Genomic DNA, 21612 nt, shown 5'->3' with positions numbered 1-21612 from the left:
TGATGATTTTGTGATTTATTGTGATGCATCAAAGCAAGGTCTCGGTTGTGTATTAATGCAACGAACGAAGGTGATTGCTTATGCGTCTAGACAATTGAAGATTCACGAACAAAATTATACGACGCATGATTTGGAATTAGGCGCGGTTGTTTTTGCATTAAAGACTTGGAGGCACTACTTATATGGGGTCAAAAGTATTATATATACCGACCACAAAAGTCTTCAACACATATTTAATCAGAAACAACTGAATATGAGGCAGCGTAGGTGGATTGAATTATTGAATGATTACGACTTTGAGATTCGTTACCACCCGGGGAAGGCAAATGTGGTAGCCGATGCCTTGAGCAGGAAGGACAGAGAACCCATTCGAGTAAAATCTATGAATATAATGATTCATAATAACCTTACTACTCAAATAAAGGAGGCGCAACAAGGAGTTTTAAAAGAGGGAAATTTAAAGGATGAAATACCCAAAGGATCGGAGAAGCATCTTAATATTCGGGAAGACGGAACCCGGTATAGGGCTGAAAGGATTTGGGTACCAAAATTTGGAGATATGAGAGAAATGGTACTTAGAGAAGCTCATAAAACCAGATACTCAATACATCCTGGAACGGGGAAGATGTACAAGGATCTCAAGAAACATTTTTGGTGGCCGGGTATGAAAGCCGATGTTGCTAAATACGTAGGAGAATGTTTGACGTGTTCTAAGGTCAAAGCTGAGCATCAGAAACCATCAGGTCTCCTTCAACAACCCGAAATCCCGGAATGGAAATGGGAAAACATTACCATGGATTTCATCACTAAATTGCCAAGGACTGCAAGTGGTTTTGATACTATTTGGGTAATAGTTGATCGTCTCACCAAATCAGCACACTTCCTACCAATAAGAGAAGATGACAAGATGGAGAAGTTAGCACGACTGTATTTGAAGGAAGTCGTCTCCAGACATGGAATACCAATCTCTATTATCTCTGATAGGGATGGCAGATTTATTTCAAGATTCTGGCAGACATTACAGCAAGCATTAGGAACTCGTCTAGACATGAGTACTGCCTATCATCCACAAACTGATGGTCAGAGCGAAAGGATGATACAAACGCTTGAAGACATGCTACGAGCATGTGTTATTGATTTCGGAAACAGTTGGGATCGACATCTACCGTTAGCAGAATTTTCCTACAACAACAGCTACCATTCAAGCATTGAGATGGCGCCGTTTGAAGCACTTTATGGTAGAAAGTGCCGGTCTCCGATTTGTTGGAGTGAAGTGGGGGATAGACAGATTACGGGTCCGGAGATTATACAAGAAACTACCGAGAAGATCATCCAAATTCAACAACGGTTGAAAACCGCCCAAAGTCGACAAAAGAGCTACGCTGACATTAAAAGAAAAGATATAGAATTTGAAATTGGAGAGATGGTCATGCTTAAAGTTGCACCTTGGAAAGGCGTTATTCGATTTGGTAAACGAGGGAAATTAAATCCAAGGTATATTGGACCATTCAAGATTATTGATCGTGTCGGACCAGTAGCTTACCGACTAGAGTTACCTCAACAACTCGCGGCTGTACATAACACTTTCCACGTCTCGAATTTAAAGAAATGTTTTGCTAAAGAAGATCTCACTATTCCGTTAGATGAAATCCAAATCAACGAAAAACTTCAATTCATCGAAGAACCCGTCGAAATAATGGATCGTGAGGTTAAAAGACTTAAGCAAAACAAGATACCAATTGTTAAGGTTCGATGGAATGCTCGTAGAGGACCCGAGTTCACCTGGGAGCGTGAAGATCAGATGAAGAAGAAATACCCGCATCTATTTCCAGAAGATTCGTCAACACCTTCAACAGCTTAAAATTTCGGGACGAAATTTATTTAACGGGTAGGTACTGTAGTGACCCGAACTTTTCCATGTTTATATATATTAATTGAGATTGATATTTACATGATTAAATGTTTCCAACATGTTAAGCAATCAAACTTGTTAAGACTTGATTAATTGAAATATGTTTCATATAGACAATTGACCACCCAAGTTGATCGGTGATTCACGAACGTTAAAACTTGTAAAAACTATATGATGACATATATATGGATATATATATATATAGTTAACATGATACTATGATAAGAAAACATATCATAAAGTATATTAACAATGAACTACATATGTAAAAACAAGACTACTAACTTAATGATTTTTAAACGAGACATATATGTAACGATTATCGTTGTAAAGACATTTAATGTATATATATCATATTAAGAGATATTCATACATGATAATATCATGATAATATAATAATTTAAAATCTCATTTGATATTATAAACATTGGGTTAACAACATTTAACAAGATCGTTAACCTAAAGGTTTCAAAACAACACTTACATGTAACGACTAACGATGACTTAACGACTCAGTTAAAATGTATATACATGTAGTGTTTTAATATGTATTTATACACTTTTGAAAGACTTCAATACACTTATCAAAATACTTCTACTTAACAAAAATGCTTACAATTACATCCTCATTCAGTTTCATCAACAATTCTACTCGTATGCACCCGTATTCGTACTCGTACAATACACAGCTTTTAGATGTATGTACTATTGGTATATACACTCCAATGATCAGCTCTTAGCAGCCCATGTGAGTCACCTAACACATGTGGGAACCATCATTTGGCAACTAGCATGAAATATCTCATAAAATTACAAAAATATGAGTAATCATTCATGACTTATTTACATGAAAACAAAATTACATATCCTTTATATCTAATCCATACACCAACGACCAAAAACACCTACAAACACTTTCATTCTTCAATTTTCTTCATCTAATTGATCTCTCTCAAGTTCTATCTTCAAGTTCTAAGTGTTCTTCATAAATTCCAAAAGTTCTAGTTTCATAAAATCAAGAATACTTTCAAGTTTGCTAGCTCACTTCCAATCTTGTAAGGTGATCATCCAACCTCAAGAAATCTTTGTTTCTTACAGTAGGTTATCATTCTAATACAAGGTAATAATCATATTCAAACTTTGGTTCAATTTCTATAACTATAACAATCTTATTTCAAGTGATGATCTTACTTGAACTTGTTTTCGTGTCATGATTCTGCTTCAAGAACTTCGAGCCATCCAAGGATCCATTGAAGCTAGATCCATTTTTCTCTTTTCCAGTAGGTTTATCCAAGGAAATTAAGGTAGTAATGATGTTCATAACATCATTCGATTCATACATATAAAGCTATCTTATTCGAAGGTTTAAACTTGTAATCACTAGAACATAGTTTAGTTAATTCTAAACTTGTTCGCAAACAAAAGTTAATCCTTCTAACTTGACTTTTAAAATCAACTAAACACATGTTCTATATCTATATGATATGCTAACTTAATGATTTAAAACCTGGAAACACGAAAAACACCGTAAAACCGGATTTACGCCGTCGTAGTAACACCGCGGGCTGTTTTGGGTTAGTTAATTAAAAACTATGATAAACTTTGATTTAAAAGTTGTTATTCTGAGAAAATGATTTTTATTATGAACATGAAACTATATCCAAAAATTATGGTTAAACTCAAAGTGGAAGTATGTTTTCTAAAATGGTCATCTAGACGTCGTTCTTTCGACTGAAATGACTACCTTTACAAAAACGACTTGTAACTTATTTTTCCGACTAGAAACCTATACTTTTTTTGTTTAGATTCATAAAATAGAGTTCAATATGAAACCATAGCAATTTGATTCACTCAAAACGGATTTAAAATGAAGAAGTTATGGGTAAAACAAGATTGGATAATTTTTCTCATTTTAGCTACGTGAAAATTGGTAACAAATCTATTCCAACCATAACTTAATCAACTTGTATTATATATTATGTAATCTTGAGATACCATAGACACGTATACAATGTTTCGACCTATCATGTCGACACATCTATATATATTTCGGAACAACCATAGACACTCTATATGTGAATGTTGGAGTTAGCTATACAGGGTTGAGGTTGATTCCAAAATATATATAGTTTGAGTTGTGATCAATACTGAGATACGTATACACTGGGTCGTGGATTGATTCAAGATAATATTTATCGATTTATTTCTGTACATCTAACTGTGGACAACTAGTTGTAGGTTACTAACGAGGACAGCTGACTTAATAAACTTAAAACATCAAAATATATTAAAAGTGTTGTAAATATATTTTGAACATACTTTGATATATATGTATATATTGTTATAGGTTCGTGAATCAACCAGTGGCCAAGTCTTACTTCCCGACGAAGTAAAAATCTGTGAAAGTGAGTTATAGTCCCACTTTTAAAATCTAATATTTTTGGGATGAGAATACATGCAGGTTTTATAAATGATTTACAAAATAGACACAAGTACGTGAAACTACATTCTATGGTTGAATTATCGAAATCGAATATGCCCCTTTTTATTAAGTCTGGTAATCTAAGAATTAGGGAACAGACACCCTAATTGACGCGAATCCTAAAGATAGATCTATTGGGCCTAACAAACCCCATCCAAAGTACCGGATGCTTTAGTACTTCGAAATTTATATCATATCCGAAGGGTGTCCCGGAATGATGGGGATATTCTTATATATGCATCTTGTTATTGTCGGTTACCAGGTGTTCACCATATGAATGATTTTTCTCTCTATGTATGGGATGTGTATTGAAATATGAAATCTTGTGGTCTATTATTACGATTTGATATATATAGGTTAAACCTATAACTCACCAACATTTTTGTTGACGTTTTAAGCATGTTTATTCTCAGGTGATTATTAAGAGCTTCCGCTGTCGCATACTTAAATAAGGACAAGATTTGGAGTCCATGCTTGTATGATATTGTGTAAAAACTGCATTCAAGAAACTTATTTTGTTGTAACATATTTGTATTGTAAACCATTATGTAATGGTCGTGTGTAAACAGGATATTTTAGATTATCATTATTTGATAATCTACGTAAAGCTTTTTAAACCTTTATTGATGAAATAAAGGTTATGGTTTGTTTAAAAATGAATGCAGTCTTTGAAAAACGTCTCATATAGAGGTCAAAACCTCGCAACGAAATCAATTAATATGGAACGTTTTTAATCAATAAGAACGGGACATTTCAATAGAGCCCTGCAAGGAAGTGTTAGTAAAAATAGCCTGAGATTCTTGATGAAACTCAGTTGTCACCACTGTTGAGCTGGAAAGCTGAGCAGTGAGGCCTGTTGAGACAGGACTTCCAAGCGATCTTAGAGAAGCAATTTCTAGAGATTTGCTAACCTCTACGCGTGTTGTTGCAGTCTGAGCTATAGACACTGATTGTTCGGTATAGGACTACACCAAATCCCTACGAGCACTAGACACATTTTCAAATTGTTTTTGGCGAATCTCATCTAGAGATGCCGATTCTAACTCATATGAAACCGATGTTTGATCATCTGAGTGGATTCCTAATGTTTGGGGGGGGGGGGGGCTAACGTTTTCTTTTTGCCCCATCTCACACCCGGTCCGCACATCCTCTCTTGATTTTTCAACCACGCCCTCATTTCCATCCTTATCACTCCGAACAATATCGTGAAGAACCTTCTGAAGTTGTTCAGAGGTTACCTGCTTTGATTCTGCTTTTCTTTTAGACCTAATTTCACCCTCATTTCTTTTCCCCTCAAATTTTCTTTTCTGTGACCCTCGCTTACTAGACCCCTCACCAGGTGTCCTATCAGTTCCTGGGGCAGGATCCCCGGGTTGTAGAGGATCCATAGGAGCTCCTATCTGTCTCATATAAGCAGTGATTCTTGGATCATCACGAGGTCCAAGATTTAGTAAATGCACATGAATAGGTTGAGCTGGCACATTCTGTGATCCTATTCTCTTTTGAATGAACTCTATGAACGGATGCTCTACTTGTGGTTCATCATGATCTCTAGGTATGGGATCAGGAGTCTGGTTACTGACATCAATTACTGCTCCAAGAATTAAGGAATAGAATCTTGGGAATTGAATGTATGATAGGAGAGGTGCTGAGTGGATTTCTATCATGCGTTCCCAGATGACATGACCAAAGTCAGCAGATGGCAAGAACACAATGCTATAGAAGATCTTTAACAAGAATACTGTGATGTGATCGGTTCCAGTTTGCATTGGATTGAAGCATCGATTGATGAGAGTATATAGGACAGCCCATCGTTGTGCCATTCATTTCTTTTTGAAATCCCTTATCTTTGTCAACTCTCCTTCGTATCCAAGTTGATGTACGACAGCAAGCATTGCATTTTCTGAAGTGAACATATCGTATTGAGCACGGGCGGGAATTCCCAAGAATCGTCTCATGTCAGCTAGTGTGAAGGTGGCTCTCCGATCAGGGTTCTGAGTGGCTAGAAAAGAAAAATAGTCGGGTGCATCGTTAACTGGAGGGTGGTAGGTCATGGTGTCCCTCATTAGACGAAGTTGTCGTACTGAGACATGGTCGAATTCAGTGAAAAGGTTATGCATTGGGTGATTTAGAAGTATGGGGATCCAGTATGAGCAAGGGGTGGGAACATCCTCGTTGAAAAAGACATTGTTTGACATTGCTGTGGAATCATGAGCAAAGTTAGAGAAAACACAGTTCATTTGGTGTTTTTGTGAAAAATTGTGACAAGACATTAGTTGTTTCAGTTTTAAGATTTGTCAAAGTTCATTGGAAGCAGTACTAACACTTAACAGTTTTGAACAAAGTTGGTTTTCGAGCATTAGACAATTTTAGAACAGGAAGGTTTTCGTGCAAGCAATTAAACTAGCAAAGGGTTTCAGACAAAAGTTTTCGAGCACACCTTTTGTGTGTTAACAGGTTTTTTTTTCCAGACAGACAACCTTTTTCGAGCACACAACATTTTCTAGCACAAAACTTTTTCGAGCACACAACTTTTCAGGCACAAGAGTATTGCATACAGTTAAGTTTTCGAGCACAGAAGTTTTTCAGACAAATGATTTCATCTCACTTTTTCGAGCATTCTGATAATGCTAAAAACGAACATATATTTCATAGCATTATTCCTCAAGAAAGACAAGCTTTTAGTTGCAATTGTTCTATTTACAAGTAATATTCGTTTAAATAATAAAAGGTGAAGACAAAAGACAGATTCGACGAATTGAAGACGCAAACGACCAAAAAGCTCAAAAGTACAAAAGACAATCAAAGAGGTTCCAATTATTGATAAGAAACGTCTCGAAATTACAAGAGTACAAGATTCAAAACGCAAAGTACAAAATATAAAATTGTACGCAAGGACGTTCGAAAATCCGGAACCGGGACCAGAGTCAACTCTTAACGCTCGACGCAACGGACTAAAAATTACAAGTTAACTATGTATATAAATATAATATAATATATAATTAATTATATTAATTATATATATATTATATATATATTATAAACCGTCGGTAAACAAAGAGCCAAACTCCTCTGAGCTGTAAAAGTAATCTCCGCGACTCGCGGAGATTGAAGGCAAAATTCACCGCGAGTCGCGGAGCCCCAAAAATCGAAATTCCCTATAAAGCCAACCGAATTCTGATCACAATTCATATCTTTTTTTCTCTTATCATACGTAAAATTTATATATATATATATATATATATATATATAATTTATATTTTAATTTTAATTTTAATTCTAATAATAAGGGTATGTTAGCGAATGTTGTAAGGGTGTAAGTCGAAATTCTGTCCGTGTAACGCTACGCTATTTTTAATCATTGTAAGTTATGTTCAACCTTTTTATATTAATGTCTCGTAGCTAAGTTATTATTATGCTTATTTAAAACAAAGTAATCATGATGTTGGGCTAATTACTAAAATTGGGTAATTGGGCTTTGTACCATAATTGGGGTTTGGACAAAAGAACGACACTTGTGGAAATTAGACTATGGGCTATTAATGGGCTTTATATTTGTTTAACTAAATGATAGTTTGTTAATGTTAATATAAAGATTTACAATTGGGCGTCCCTATAAATTACCATATACACTCAATCGGACACGATGGGCGGGGTATTTATATGTACGAATAATCGTTCATTTAACCGGACACGGGAATGGATTAATAGCCACTAGAATAATTAAAACAGGGGTGAAATTACATTCAAGGGTAATTGGTGTAATTGTTAACAAAGTAGTAAAACCTTGGTTTACACGCAGTCGATAACCTGGTGTATTCATTAAACAAAGTATTAAAACCTTGTTACAATTCGAATCCCCAATTAGTTGGAATATTTAACTTCGGGTATAAGAATAATTTGACGAGGACACTCGCACTTTATATTTATGACTGATGGACTGTTATGGACAAAAACCAGACGGACATATTAAATAATCCAGGACAAAGGACAATTAACCCATGGGGCATAAAACTAAAATCAACACGTCAAACATCATGATTACGGAAGTTTAAATAAGCATAATTCTTTTATTTCATATTTAATTTCCTTTATTTTATATTTAATTGCACTTCTAATTATCGCACTTTTATTTATTGTTATTTAATCGCACTTTTAATTATCGTACTTTTTAATTATCGCAATTTTATTTTATCGCACTTTTATTATTCGCAATTTCATTATCGTTATTTACTTTACGCTTTAATTTAAGTCTTGTATTTATTTTATATTTTACATTAGGTTTTAACTGCGACTAAAGTCTTAAAATCGACAAACCGGTCATTAAACGGTAAAAACCCCCCTTTATAATAATAATATTACTTATATATATATTTGTATTTTTATAAAAGTAAACTAATATAGCGTTGAGCTTTGTTTAAAGATTTCCCTGTGGAACGAACCGGACTTACTAAAAACTACACTACTGTACGATTAGGTACACTGCCTATAAGTGTTGTAGCAAGGTTTAAGTATATCCATTCTATAAATAAATAAATATCTTGTGTAAAATTGTATCGTATTTAATAGTGTTTTCTGCTAAAATTAATAAACTATTTTATATACACCTCGCATAACATCACATTCAAAAGTTTTCAGACACAACTACTTCTAGCGACTTTTCGGGCAACTTTTTCGAGCGCTCGAAAAACAGTAGTTTTTCGAGCACCTTGTCTGTTTTGAGTTCATGTTCACTTTGTTGTAGAAAACTCAATAAATCTGGCCACATAAGGTTTTAATGAATGGAATCTATGAAAACCTAATCTGTTAATCACCATGAATTAAGACAAAACATCTGAAATACACAAATTTATTGGTGAACCCTAAAATTACCCCTAATCGACGTCAAGAGTGCAACAAGCATCTAATCAATGGATTTAAGGAGTGAATCATGTTCTACTTATCACAATCTGAAACCCTAAGTTAATTCATTACAATAGATTCGTTTTATGGGTGCAATCGATCAACTTAGGATTTTTAGGGTTCGACACCCCTGTATATACACGACAGATATTCATCACATAATCATTCAAATCATGGCAATTTTAACACTTTAAATGAATACAGAGACAGAGAATCTTCTAAAATAACAATATTAACAATCAACACATGAATTTAAAGTGGAAAATACCGAATAGATTAAGTATGAAGATGATGAACAGTGTTAATGAACAGGGTGTTGGTGAGAGCACGTGATCTTGGCTAAGTTAGATTTGCTAAAGGAATATTTGAAAGTGATGTGTTTGAAAAGTGAACCTTTAACCTTATATACACACTGGGAGTCAGAAAAATTGATTTTTCAGTCGGTTACTGCTCGAAAAGTGATAAGTTCAAAATTATAGCACGAGAGTTTCAATTTCAAGTACAGTTTGCTCGAAAACCTTCAGTCTTAGATCTTTGCTCAAAAACATTCAACAGATTTTGGATTTTAAGGGATTTTGGAACCCTATAATAACCTTTAAGAATTTTAAGAAATTCTGTGAAATAATCAAGTTATTGATGAAACTTTAATTATTTTTCAAAATTTAATTTTCTCAGGTTTTTAAAGTTATTGGAACCGGGAAACATGAGGCAGTCATATAGACACATCCTCTTAAGGCAGTCACAAAGACATATCCTTTGTCATTTTGTTGACTGAGAGTTTGAGGCAGTCATTTAGACACATCCTCTTGAGGTAGTCACCGAGACTTATCCTCCGTCATTTGTTGACTGAGATTTTGAGGCAGTCATTTAGACACATCCTCTTGAGGTAGTCACAGAGACTTATCCTCCGTCATTTGTTGACTGAGATTTTGAGGCAGTCATTCAGACACATCCTCTTGAGGTGATCACAGAGACTCATCCTCCGTCATTTGTTGACATTTTGATGTTAACTCCCCCTAGACAGTTGCCAGTTTCAGGAGAGTTAGTTTTGTAAGAGCGAGTTTTACATTGATGTTCGTGTAAAAGTCATTTTAGATTTTGAGAATCAATATTATGAAACCGGGTCTCACACTGTAATTTATGTGAGAGCCATTGTTCTTATCCCCCCCTCAAAATATGAAGTATCAGATTTTGAAAACACACAACTCCCCCTAGGCAAGTGCATCACTCTCCCTAGGCACTTGCCGGGTCCCTAAATGGAATTGAAATCAACCATGCCAATTTTGTTAACCAGATATTTAAAAGTGGGTTCATCCAAGGCCTTGGTTAATAAGTCAGCAAGTTAACTTTTGGTGGGTACAAAGTACAATTCGACATTGCCTTTTTCAACATGATCCTTGATAAAGTGGTAACGAATGTCAATGTGTTTGGTTCGAGAGTGGTGCACCGGGTTGCTGGTGATAGCAATGGCACTCTGAGAGTCGTAATAGATCGGGATTTTGTGGAATCTGAATCCATAGTCAAGTAGTTGGGACTGCATCCACAGGACTTGGGAGCAATAGCTTGCAGCTACAATATACTCGGATTCAGCCGTGGAAAGAGAGATGCAGTTTTTCTTGCGAGAGGACCAGCTGACCAACTTGTGACCAAGGAATTGGAGACCACCAGAGGTGCTTTTCCAGGTTACTTGGTCACCAACATGATCAGCATCCGTGAATGCTGTAAGATTGAAGCCGGTTCCGAAGGGATACCAGAGTCCGAGATTGGGCGTGCCTTTGAGATAGCTAAAGATTCTCATTACAGCCTTGTAGTGAGAATATCTAGGGTTGGCCTGAAAACGGGCACACAGACATACATCAAACATGATGTCGGGTCTACAAGCAGTGAGATACATCAATGAGCCAATGAGGCTCCTATAGAGTGTTTGATCGAAAGATTGACCATCCAGATTAGCATGTAATGAAATGTTGATAGACATTGGAGTGGAGCTGGTCTTCATCTCAGGAAAGTTAAACTTTTTGAACATGTCTGAAATGTATTTTGATTGACCGATGAAAATCCCCGTTGGAAGTTGTTTAACTTCTAATCCTAGAAAGAAGTAGAGTTCTTCGAGCATGCTCATTTCAAACTTGTTCTTCATGAGTTCAGAGAACTCATAGCAGAGAGCGGGGGAAGTGGAACCGAAAATGATGCCATCAACATAGACTTGAATTAACAAGATGTGTTCTTTCTGTTTTCTGATGAATAGAGTCGTGTCAATGGTTCCACGTGAGAAACCGTTCTTGAGAAGAAACGCGGTTAGGGTTTCATACCATGCCCTGGGTGCCTGTTTTAGACCATAAAGAGCCTTGGAAAGGAGATGCACATGATTTGGGCGTTTGGAGTCTATGAAACCTTCAGGTTGACTGATGTAGACTTCTTCTTGAAGAACCCCATTCAGAAAGGCATTTTTTACGTCCATTTGATAAACGGTGAATCGCTTGTGAGCAGCATATGAAAGAAATAGACGGATGGCTTCTAATCGAGCCACAGGAGCAAATGTTTCATCGTAGTCAATTCCTTCTTGTTGTCGGTATCCTTTTGCTACAAGACGTGCTTTGTTACGAATGATGATGCCGTGAGGATCCTTCTTATTTTTGAAGATCCACTTGGTATCAATAATGGTTTTTCCAGATGGATGAGGAACAAGTTCCCATACTTCAAGCCGATCAAATTGATGGATTTCTTCTTGCATGGCTATAGACCAGTCGGGATCTTGGAGGGCCTCAAAGGCAGTTTTAGGTTCGATCGTGCTCAGAAAGGCAGCAAAAAGGCATTCATTGTTGGAAGCCTTGCGAGTGCGAACGGGAGCGTCGAGATCACCAATGATTTGATGAATTGGATGATCCGCAGTCCATTTTGTGGAATGTGGGAGAGGTGTAGTAGATTCATTATTAAGGGAGGAGTCGGTATGCGAGGAAGATGAGGATCCAGAACGTTCAGAGTTGACAGTGGGGTAGGTGGCATTTTCTTCCCACAGAGGAACAAGGGTATCTGCATTTTGTTTGATGGAAAGTATGGGAGGGGTTGCAGCGTCTAGAGACCTAGTACCTGTTTCATTTGAAGGAGTTTCTTCACTAGATTCGAGAGGAGATGATTCAACAGCTGAAGGATGAGGGTTGAAAATGGGAGCGTTGTTTGAGGAAGACACTCCAGTATTAAGGTCATCTAGAAGAAGAAAATCGGAGGAATTACTTTCGTTAGAAGGTGATTCGCCTATAACCGCTGGAGTAGAGGAACCAATTGTGATTGATTCGGGGAGAGCCAGTTCCGAGGGTACCGTGGGGTTTGATGGCAATGGAGGGATGATGGGTTCAAACAATACATCTAGATCATCAGAGGTGGCCAGTGGAACATGTCGAAAGTGAGGATCAGAATTGAGTCCGGGGCGAGAGCCGTTATAACCAAGAACCATTCCAGACATCTCATCAAACTTGACATTGGTGCTTTCTTTAATGATTCGAGTTCGACGATTATAAACACGATATGCCACACGATCTTGAGAGTAGCCAATAAATATTGCTTCATCACCTCAAACATCAAACTTCCCAAGGTTGTCCTCGTCATTTAGAACATAGCACACGCATCCGAATATGCGAAAGAACTTCACGTTGGGTCGACGTTTGAAGAGCAGTTCGTATGGAGTTTTGTCGAACCGACGATTAATAATGGAACGATTTTGGGTGAAGCACGCAGTGTTAATAGCTTCAGCCCAGAGAGACGGGGGTAGCTTGGAATAAACAAGCATTGTTCTTGCTGCTTCAACAAGGGTGCGATTACGTCTTTCTACAACTCCATTTTGTTGTGGAGTGCGAGAGGCAGAGGTTTGATGGGTGATGCCGGCATGATCGAGATAAGAGTTAAGAAAAGAGTTTTGAAATTCCGTACCGTTATCGGTTCTGAGAGTACGTACAAGCATATTGGTGGATAATTGGATTCTCTTCAGAAAATCAATGATTATTTTAGGAGCTTCAGACTTACTTTTCAGAAATCTGACCCATGTGTATCGTGAATAGTCATCAACTATCACCAGGATGTACTTTCTTCCACCAAGACTGGAAACACGCATTGGTCTTCAAAGGTCCATGTGCAGCATATGAAGTGGACTGGAGGTGTTGAATTCAGTTTTTGATTTGTGGGAGGACTTATGAATCTTTCCCATAGCACATGATGGGCAAATGTGTGAGGTATCGAATGAGATGAGTGGAACACCATCAACAAGGTTGTTGGAGACAAGTTTGTTGAGGTTCTGAGAGTGTAGATGTGACATCCGGTGATGCTACAACCATGAGGTTTCAGAGGAAGCTTTGGAAACCAGGCAGAGTGGTTGTAAGTTTGAAGACATGTTTTTCATGGCAAGAGAGTAGAGAGTGGATTCATGTTTTCCTTCAAGTAGTTTGTCACCCTCCATGGTTTGAACATAGCACATAGATCTTTCAAAGATTACGCGAAGATCACTGTCACAGAATTGACTGACACTGAAGAGACAACACCCAAGACCACAAACATAGGACACACGTTTGATGGTCACACCGTTAAACACATAATCTCCATACCCCTCAGTAGATGCAATTTCGTCATTTCTAAAGTGAACAGTACCTAGAAACTTGTTGACATAGTTTGTCAACATTGATTTATCACCAGTCATGTGTCTGGAACAACCAGAATCTAGATACCAAACACATGCTGGGATAACCTGCAAAACAGAGTTAAGCACAAGTTTTAGGGACCCCAGTTATCTCGGGTTCCTTGTATGCAGATATACTCAGAGAATTTAGATCATCAGGATCATTAGATGAAACATTCAACAAGGTCTGAACATTCATTACAACACACGAATCATGGTTTTGATGACCAAAATACAGACGTCTTTTACATCTATTACACATTAATGACCCGGACTGAGAAGCAAGACTTGAAGATGCTTGGACTGTTTCAGTCTTGGGTTTCCATGCTTTCAAAATGCTTTGTTTTGGTTTAGGTCCTGTGAAATTTAAAACACCAAATTTAGACCTAGTTTGAAAAAGATTCATGTCTTTAAGTAATGACTGTCTAGCCCTTTGTGCTCTTTTGCGACGGTTTCGCTTTTGAGTCTTGGTTAATCCATCAGATATCCGCTTTGCAGCCTGGTTGAGATTTGGTAGTTGCGGATGTTTGATGGATTTGGGGTTGTGTTTCAATGATCTACCACTGTTGCTCTGGAAGGAGTTAGAGTGGTTAATATTTTGGAGAGCGTGATGGCTGCTTGAACCACTCCTCTTGTCTAGAGTAGACGGTGCAGGGTGGTTGTGTGCTTTTCTTGCTGAGTGGTCATACACACCATGTTCTAGGATAATTCTTTGAACAGGGTTGTTTCGCCTTCCTATCAAGGTTGCGGAATGTGGTGGTTTGGGATCAGCACCTCTTTTAGTGACAATCATTTCCAAACGAGAGCCACGAATAGGGTTTTTTAGGATGGTGACAGCCGGAATGACAGGTTTCCTTGAATTCACTACTGTAGTGTAAGGAAAACCTTGATGATGTGGGGAGAGAACTCGTTGAGAATAGGTGGGTACCCATGGCACAAATTTCTCTTTTGTTGAATTTGATTCCTTTTGTTGAGAACAATTTTGTGACAATGTTGGACCAAAATTCTTTTCGGCTTTTTCAAAATCACGATTCATTAAAACTTTTACTTGCAAATCGATGTTGTCCTTTTCAATAAGGGTGACATGTTTCTTATATCCTTTTAGTTCAAGTTTTAAGTCAACGATTTCTTTCTCGAGAGAATCAGCAAGAACATTTGAGGGTTCGATGGGGTGGCAGGGGGACTGTCCTTGAGGGGCTTTGGACTTTGAGATCATTTCACAGAAAGTGGTCGCTTAACTAGCAATCTGTTTTTGAAGTTCATGCACATCATGAGCAAGTTGATCATTAGTTGTTACATGGAGTGAGATTTAGTGTTGCATGGCTTTTATGATCATCAAAAATTTTCGTTCATTGTCAAAAGAATTCATTTTATTTTCAAAAAGTTCCTTTTCCAAACTGATGATGTATTTTTCTAATACCAGAGTTGGTAAATAGACAATACGTTTTTGACCTTCCGAATTCTCACTTTCATTAAACAAATCAGGTAAGCTTTCATATGAAAATGAGTTTTTCTTTTTCAAATAAAGAGCGTTGATTTTATCATAGATTAGAGCAATTTCTCGTTTCATTTTAGTTGATCTTTTAGCCAATGCTTCCTCAACCTCACTGTTAGATGCAAATGTGAGTCGTGCAGGTAGACCAATCATCAAGTATCTACTATCATACAAACAGGGCTCTGCTTTGGCCATTTTGGACAAGGTGAGAGGGTTTTCAAAACCTAGGCCTTTGTTCTCGCGGAAAGAGTCCTTTGGACGATTCATGAAAAGGGTTTGATTCGAGATGTGTCCTGCTAAAATAACCTTAGACTGTTCGGTCCTGTAGAGCTTTTCTTCAAATTTTCCTAGACGAGTTTGAAGCTCTAGATTATGTGCAGTAAGTTTAGAACATTCAGAGGTTATCTTAGCAAGATCGAATAGAGGTTCTCTTATCTTTTCTTCTAAGGTATCTAGGAGAGTTTTCTCAGAAGTAGTGAGATTCTTAATTTCTTTCTCAGCATTGTCTACTTTCTCACAAAGAACTTCATTTCTTAACCTAAAGTTTGTCCTTTCTATTCGTAACGGTCTCACACTAGATTCTAGCTCCTTTAATTATGTTACTTTATCAGCTAGATCCTTCTGAAGTGTTAGGTATGCATTGTTTGACACTTTGATTTTCAATTCAGCTTTTAACCTATGATTCTCGTTTTGTAGTCCACTAACTTGACTAGCAAGAGATCTAAGGTCCTTAGTCATCTTAGCAAAGTTGTCAATGTACATATCAGGCAACTCAGGGAGGATTCTATCATGATTAACAGTGGTAGGTTCATAACTAGTGGACACGTTTGTTTTGACTGGTGGGTCGTTAGATTTCTCAGAGGGTGCATGCAATATATCAAAGACACATTCAGAATTATTATTCACAGAGTTATAATATTCATGAATTATGTCAGTGTAAAGTTGTACCTCTTCCTCATCATCGGCAGACACATTCTCGGGAGCACGATTCATGTTGGTGAGTTTTACCACATTAGCACGTTCAGGTTCCTATTCACTGTCTGACCAGTTTAGCCAGACATCATCTGAGGCTTTGAGAACCTTCCCTTTTTCAGCATCTTGGGCGAGTAACATATTTTTCTTGTAGTACTCGGCATCCTTTCGTTTGGGTAGTCTGCATTCACGTGCAAAGTGACATGTTTTACCACAGTTGTAACAAACATTATCGGGGTCCTTGGTGTCAGGAGCACGGTATTGAGTGGTTGAGGTTTCAAGTTTTTTGTAGTAAGAGGAGCTGGATGAGGTTCGAATCTTGTTGTTTCTGTTAAAACCTCCAGTCGATCTCCTGAGGTTCAGTTGCTTGGTGAACATTGCGACGGATTTGACGAGATCTCGATGTTCTTCATCAACATCTGAATAATTGTCCTCATCAGAGGAGATGGTTTGTTTTGCTTTAAGTGAATTGGAGCGGTTTTGGGGAGTTTTGGTAGAGTTTTTGTTAACAAATAGAGCCAGGGGGTCACTTGTTTCAGCAAGATTGGATTTAGGAGTTTGAGCGGCTAGAACATCAGGTTGGTGATTCATGAGCTTTCCCATAACTTCATGGATGTTGTACTTCTTGGTGTTTTTGGAGGCACGGAAGTTGTTTCCATATGGAGTCCAGGTGGCATTTAGTTTCTTCAGAAATTTCATATTCAGCTCTTGATTCTCCTTTTTCACTCCAACCTTCTTTAGCTCATTAATGACTTCACAGAAACGTCTGTAGCAGTCTTTTAGGGGTTCATCGGGTTTCTGAAAGTAGTCCTCATACATTGCGAGCGCTATGTCGAGTTTTGTCTGTTCGGATTGACTGTATCCTTCCTGTTGACGGGTGATTTCATCTAGAAGTTCTTTTCCGGATTTCAGAGAGCTGACGGATTTGTACATGTCATGAGGAAGGGCTTGCATGATGATGGACCTAGAATCAATATCAGCTTGAGCTCTCTTAGCTTCTTCACCTTGAAGTTCATAGGGTTTTAGGACTTCGTCGGTGTTAGGGTGAAGTGAGATCTTGGGTCCATTGAGAAATGATTCCCAGAGGAATTTGGTTTGTTCTCCTTTTCCGTCGATGAAGTTGTCAAACCTTCCTTTCCACTCGTCAAACAGTCCCTCGAACAGCATGGGAGGACGAGTATCCGAGCCCAAAACCAAAGCATCACGGTTTGCAGTAGCCATCTTAGCTAAGTGGTGTGAATTGAGTGGTGCAAGAGAGAAGAAATTGAGTGTGGAGTAACACTTGTATAAACAGAGTGAAATTAGGGTTTTGGTGTAAAACCACTTGTGAAAACTGAATGGTTTTTGAGCAAAGCCAAATTTCAAGTTAACCTATGTTTTCGAGCACCACAAAAAAAATAGGGAAATGGAGTTTTTCGAGCAACACAGTTCTGAGATCAAATCCAAGGTTTTCGAGCAGGTACTGTATTCGAGCAACTAGTTAGGTTTTCAAGCAGGTACTGTATTCGAGCAACTAGGGTGTTCGAGCACCTACTTAATTCTAGAGCACCTAAAGTATTTCGAGCAGATAACTAGGGTTTTAAGCAAAACCAAGCCCACAAAATAGGGTGGTTTTCGAGCAAAACCAGGTTATATGGACACAAGGTTTTCGAGCACAAAAGGACAGAATCTTTAAGTTTTCGAACAAAATGAGATTTTCGTGCAAGGTTTTCGAGCACCACAAATCACTGTTTTTCAGTCAATCTTTTAAGATTTAATCTTAATTTTTCGAGCAGATGCTCAGGTTGCTTAACGTTTTCGAGCAAAAATCCCCCTTTTCAACGTTTTTCGAGCATTTTGACTGAAAAACGTTTAGTTCAGTGAGTTTAAAATTCAAACTTGTTTGACTTTTAAGAAAGAGAAAGCCATGCACGTGAACTCTTACACTTAAGTATAAGGTGATGCATACAAGGACAAGTCTTTTGTCCTTTCTGACATAAGTCGAGGTAATATGTCAAGGACAAGTCACTTTCGTACCAAAACTAATGGGTAAAGCCGTTTTCGGTGGGTATTAACCGAAGGTCCAAAGTTTGGAGCCTAAAACAGCTAAACACGTGGCAAATGCAATAGAGTTTTTCGGGTAAAACCTTAGGGTTTTACTGAAGTGAAGTAACCCTAGGAGGTTTTCGAGCAGTATCAAACCCAGATGGGGTTTTTCGAGCACAAAATCTAGAAAACTTAAGCAATTTTACAAGTAATTTCAAGTAGAATTAGCAGAGTTTCAAGGTAATTCAGCAGTGAATCATGTAGTATTACAGCCTTTAAATGATCTAAGCAAGAATTAAGTGAGAAAATACAAGAATGTTTCGATTAACCCATGAACAAAGTGACAAAATCATCATTTTTCAAGCATAGCAGCAGGAACATGAACATAGGAACATGAATAACGATCTAAATACATGTGCTAAGCATTAAACTAACAGAACATAACACAGAACTCATGTTATTTCAACATACAGGTCAGAAACATGTTAAACATATTTTATCACTCAAAAGTATAGTATTTTAAGTAACTTTTTCGTGCATGAAAGTCTGAGAAACAAATGATTCTGAGGAATAACCTTCGAATTTTAGAGCATGTTTAAGCAATATTTGACAGATTACTAGCATACACAAACATATTCTTAACATACAACAACCATATTTATGACCAAAAAGAGGAAAACGTGATACCTCAACGAAATAACACCAAACTCTCCAAAAACACGATTCTTGAAGCTTCAATCCTTGGATCAACAAGCAGGATAGCAAGTCCCGCTCTGATACCAATTGTTAGTCCCAAAAGAAGCCTAGATTGACGGTTTTAGTTGGATTTTTGGTGGGCTAGAAGTATGAGTTATCAAAACAAGTAGAGAGAAAGTGATAAGATTTTAATATGCAAAATGGATAACTAACTTATTACCAAGTGAGGAGGTTGTTTATATATGACAACCTCCAAAGTACAAGAGTTACAAGTTACCATGGTAAATACAGAAAATACATTACAAAGTAATAATAAAACTGTGTGCCACTAATCTATTACATAAACATATGTCAACACTCTACAAGATTAGAAGTAAGCTAGCAAACTTGGAAGTATTCTTGATTTTATGAAACTAGAACTTGTAGAATTTATGAAGAACACTTAGAACTTGAAGATAGAACTTGAGAGAGATCAATTAGATGAAGAAAATTAAAGAATGAAAGTGTTGTAGGTGTTTTTGGTCGTTGGTGTATGGATTAGATATAAAGGATATGTAATTTTGTTTTCATGTAAATAAGTCATGAATGATTACTCATATTTTTGTAATTTTATGAGATATTTCATGCTAGTTGCCAAATTATGGTTCCCACATGTGTTAGGTGACTCACATGGGCTACTAAGAGCTGATCATTGGAGTGTATATACCAATAGTACATACATCTAAAAGCTGTGTATTGTACGAGTATGAATACGGGTGCATACGAGTAGAATTGTTAAGTAGAAGTATTTTGATAAGTGTCTTGAAGTCTTTCAAAAGTGTATGAATACATATTAAAACACTACATGTATATACATTTTAACTGAGTCGTTAAGTCATCGTTAGTCATTACATGTAAGTGTTGTTTTGAAACCTTTAGGTTAACGATCTTGTTAAATGTTGTTAACCCAATGTTTATAATATCAAATGAGATGTTAAATTATTATATTATCATGATATTATGATGTATGAATATACATATATTTAATACATATAACATAAATAAATTAATATTTTTAATTATTTAAAAGATACAAAATGAATGTATGAAACATATAAAGGATATAACCAATAAATTTATATATATATATACTTATTCGATTACAATTTTGGGTGTTAATATATATATAATTAATATAGGTTCGTGAATCCGAGGCCAACCCTATACTTGTTCAATGTCGTTATATGTATTTTTACTACAAAATATAGTATGGTGAGTTCATTTGCTCCCTTTTACTCATTACATTTTTGGGCTGAGAATACATGCACTGTTTTAATAACTGTTTTACAATATTTATATGCGTGAGTTTCATTTGCTCCCTTTTACTCTTTACATTTTTGGGACTGAGAATACATGCGCTGTTTTACAACTGCTTTATTAAATGCTTTTGAAATATATTTTGAACTGCGAATACATGAAATGCTTTTATAAATGTTTGACGAGATAGACACAAGCAAAACATTCCTCGAATGAATTATTATGCAGACAGAATTTCTGCGGATTATTATTGAATTATGTGGACATGATAATTGCTACCATTGAATTATGTGGACATGATAATTGCCACCAGTTGATGTGAATGTTATATATCGAGAGAATGATTTTATACACAGGTTATGTGTATGTTATTTTTGTGCACAAGATATGTGTACAGTTACTATGATTTATGAAAATGATTTCGTACACGAGAAAGATGTACTGTATTTAAAAGATATAGCATGTACATTACAGGTTGGGTATAGGATTCGGGCCCATTTGTACCATGCAGCATTTAAATTTTGTGGTCTATCAAAATGATGAATTTGATTGTTTTATGATAAACTTATGAACTCACCAACCTTTTGGTTGACACTTTAAAGCATGTTTATTCTCAGGTATGAAAGAAATCTTCCGCTGTGCATTTGGTCATTTTAGAGATATTACTTGGAGTCATTCATGACATATTTCAAAAGACGTTGCATTCGAGTCATTGAGTTCATCAAGATTATTATCAAGTCATTTATAGTTGGATATATTAAAAAGTGGTATGCATACTGTCAACTTTCGATGAAAAGAAAGTTTGTCTTTTAAAAATGAATGCAATGTTTGTAAAATGTATCATATAGAGGTCAAGTACCTCGCGATGTAATCAACTTTTGTGAATCGTTTATAATCGATATGGACTTCGTCCGGATGAATTAGGACGGTTCGTTTCAGTGACCGGGATAAAGCCCATCGCGACCGCGATGCAGGCTATCTGAAAAACTGGTACCAGGTCCATGTTCATCGCGACCGGGATACATCCCATCGCGACCGCGATTCGGGCCCCAGCTCCAATTTGTTTTTACTTTTAATTGCTGTTTTGGTTTCAAAAACACACACACACATACATACACCCGCCGAAATTATTGAGCTCCCACACTAAACCCTAATCGATTTTTACT

The 21612-nt window shown here is 36.8% G+C and overlaps 1 protein-coding gene across 1 annotated transcript; it reads right to left on the bottom strand.

Moving 5' to 3' along the window:
• Positions 1-16486: 16486 nt before the first annotated feature.
• LOC139855148 (uncharacterized) lies at positions 16487-17650 on the bottom strand. The gene has a single exon (XM_071844395.1). The coding sequence runs from the start codon at positions 17648-17650 to the stop codon at positions 16487-16489; it is 1164 nt and encodes a 387-aa protein (XP_071700496.1).
• Positions 17651-21612: the final 3962 nt, after the last annotated feature.

The sequence above is a fragment of the Rutidosis leptorrhynchoides genome, chromosome 6, assembly GCF_046630445.1.
Source record: "Rutidosis leptorrhynchoides isolate AG116_Rl617_1_P2 chromosome 6, CSIRO_AGI_Rlap_v1, whole genome shotgun sequence".
Lineage (NCBI taxonomy): Eukaryota > Viridiplantae > Streptophyta > Magnoliopsida > Asterales > Asteraceae > Rutidosis > Rutidosis leptorrhynchoides.
Note: the sequence above shows the minus strand (reverse complement) of the source record. Positions and strands in the feature narration are given on the sequence as shown.

Coding starts and splice junctions, on each gene's coding strand:
- LOC139855148 (XM_071844395.1), bottom strand. CDS start 17,650: ATGGCTACTGCAAACCGTGATGCTTTGGTTTTGGGCTCGGATACTCGT.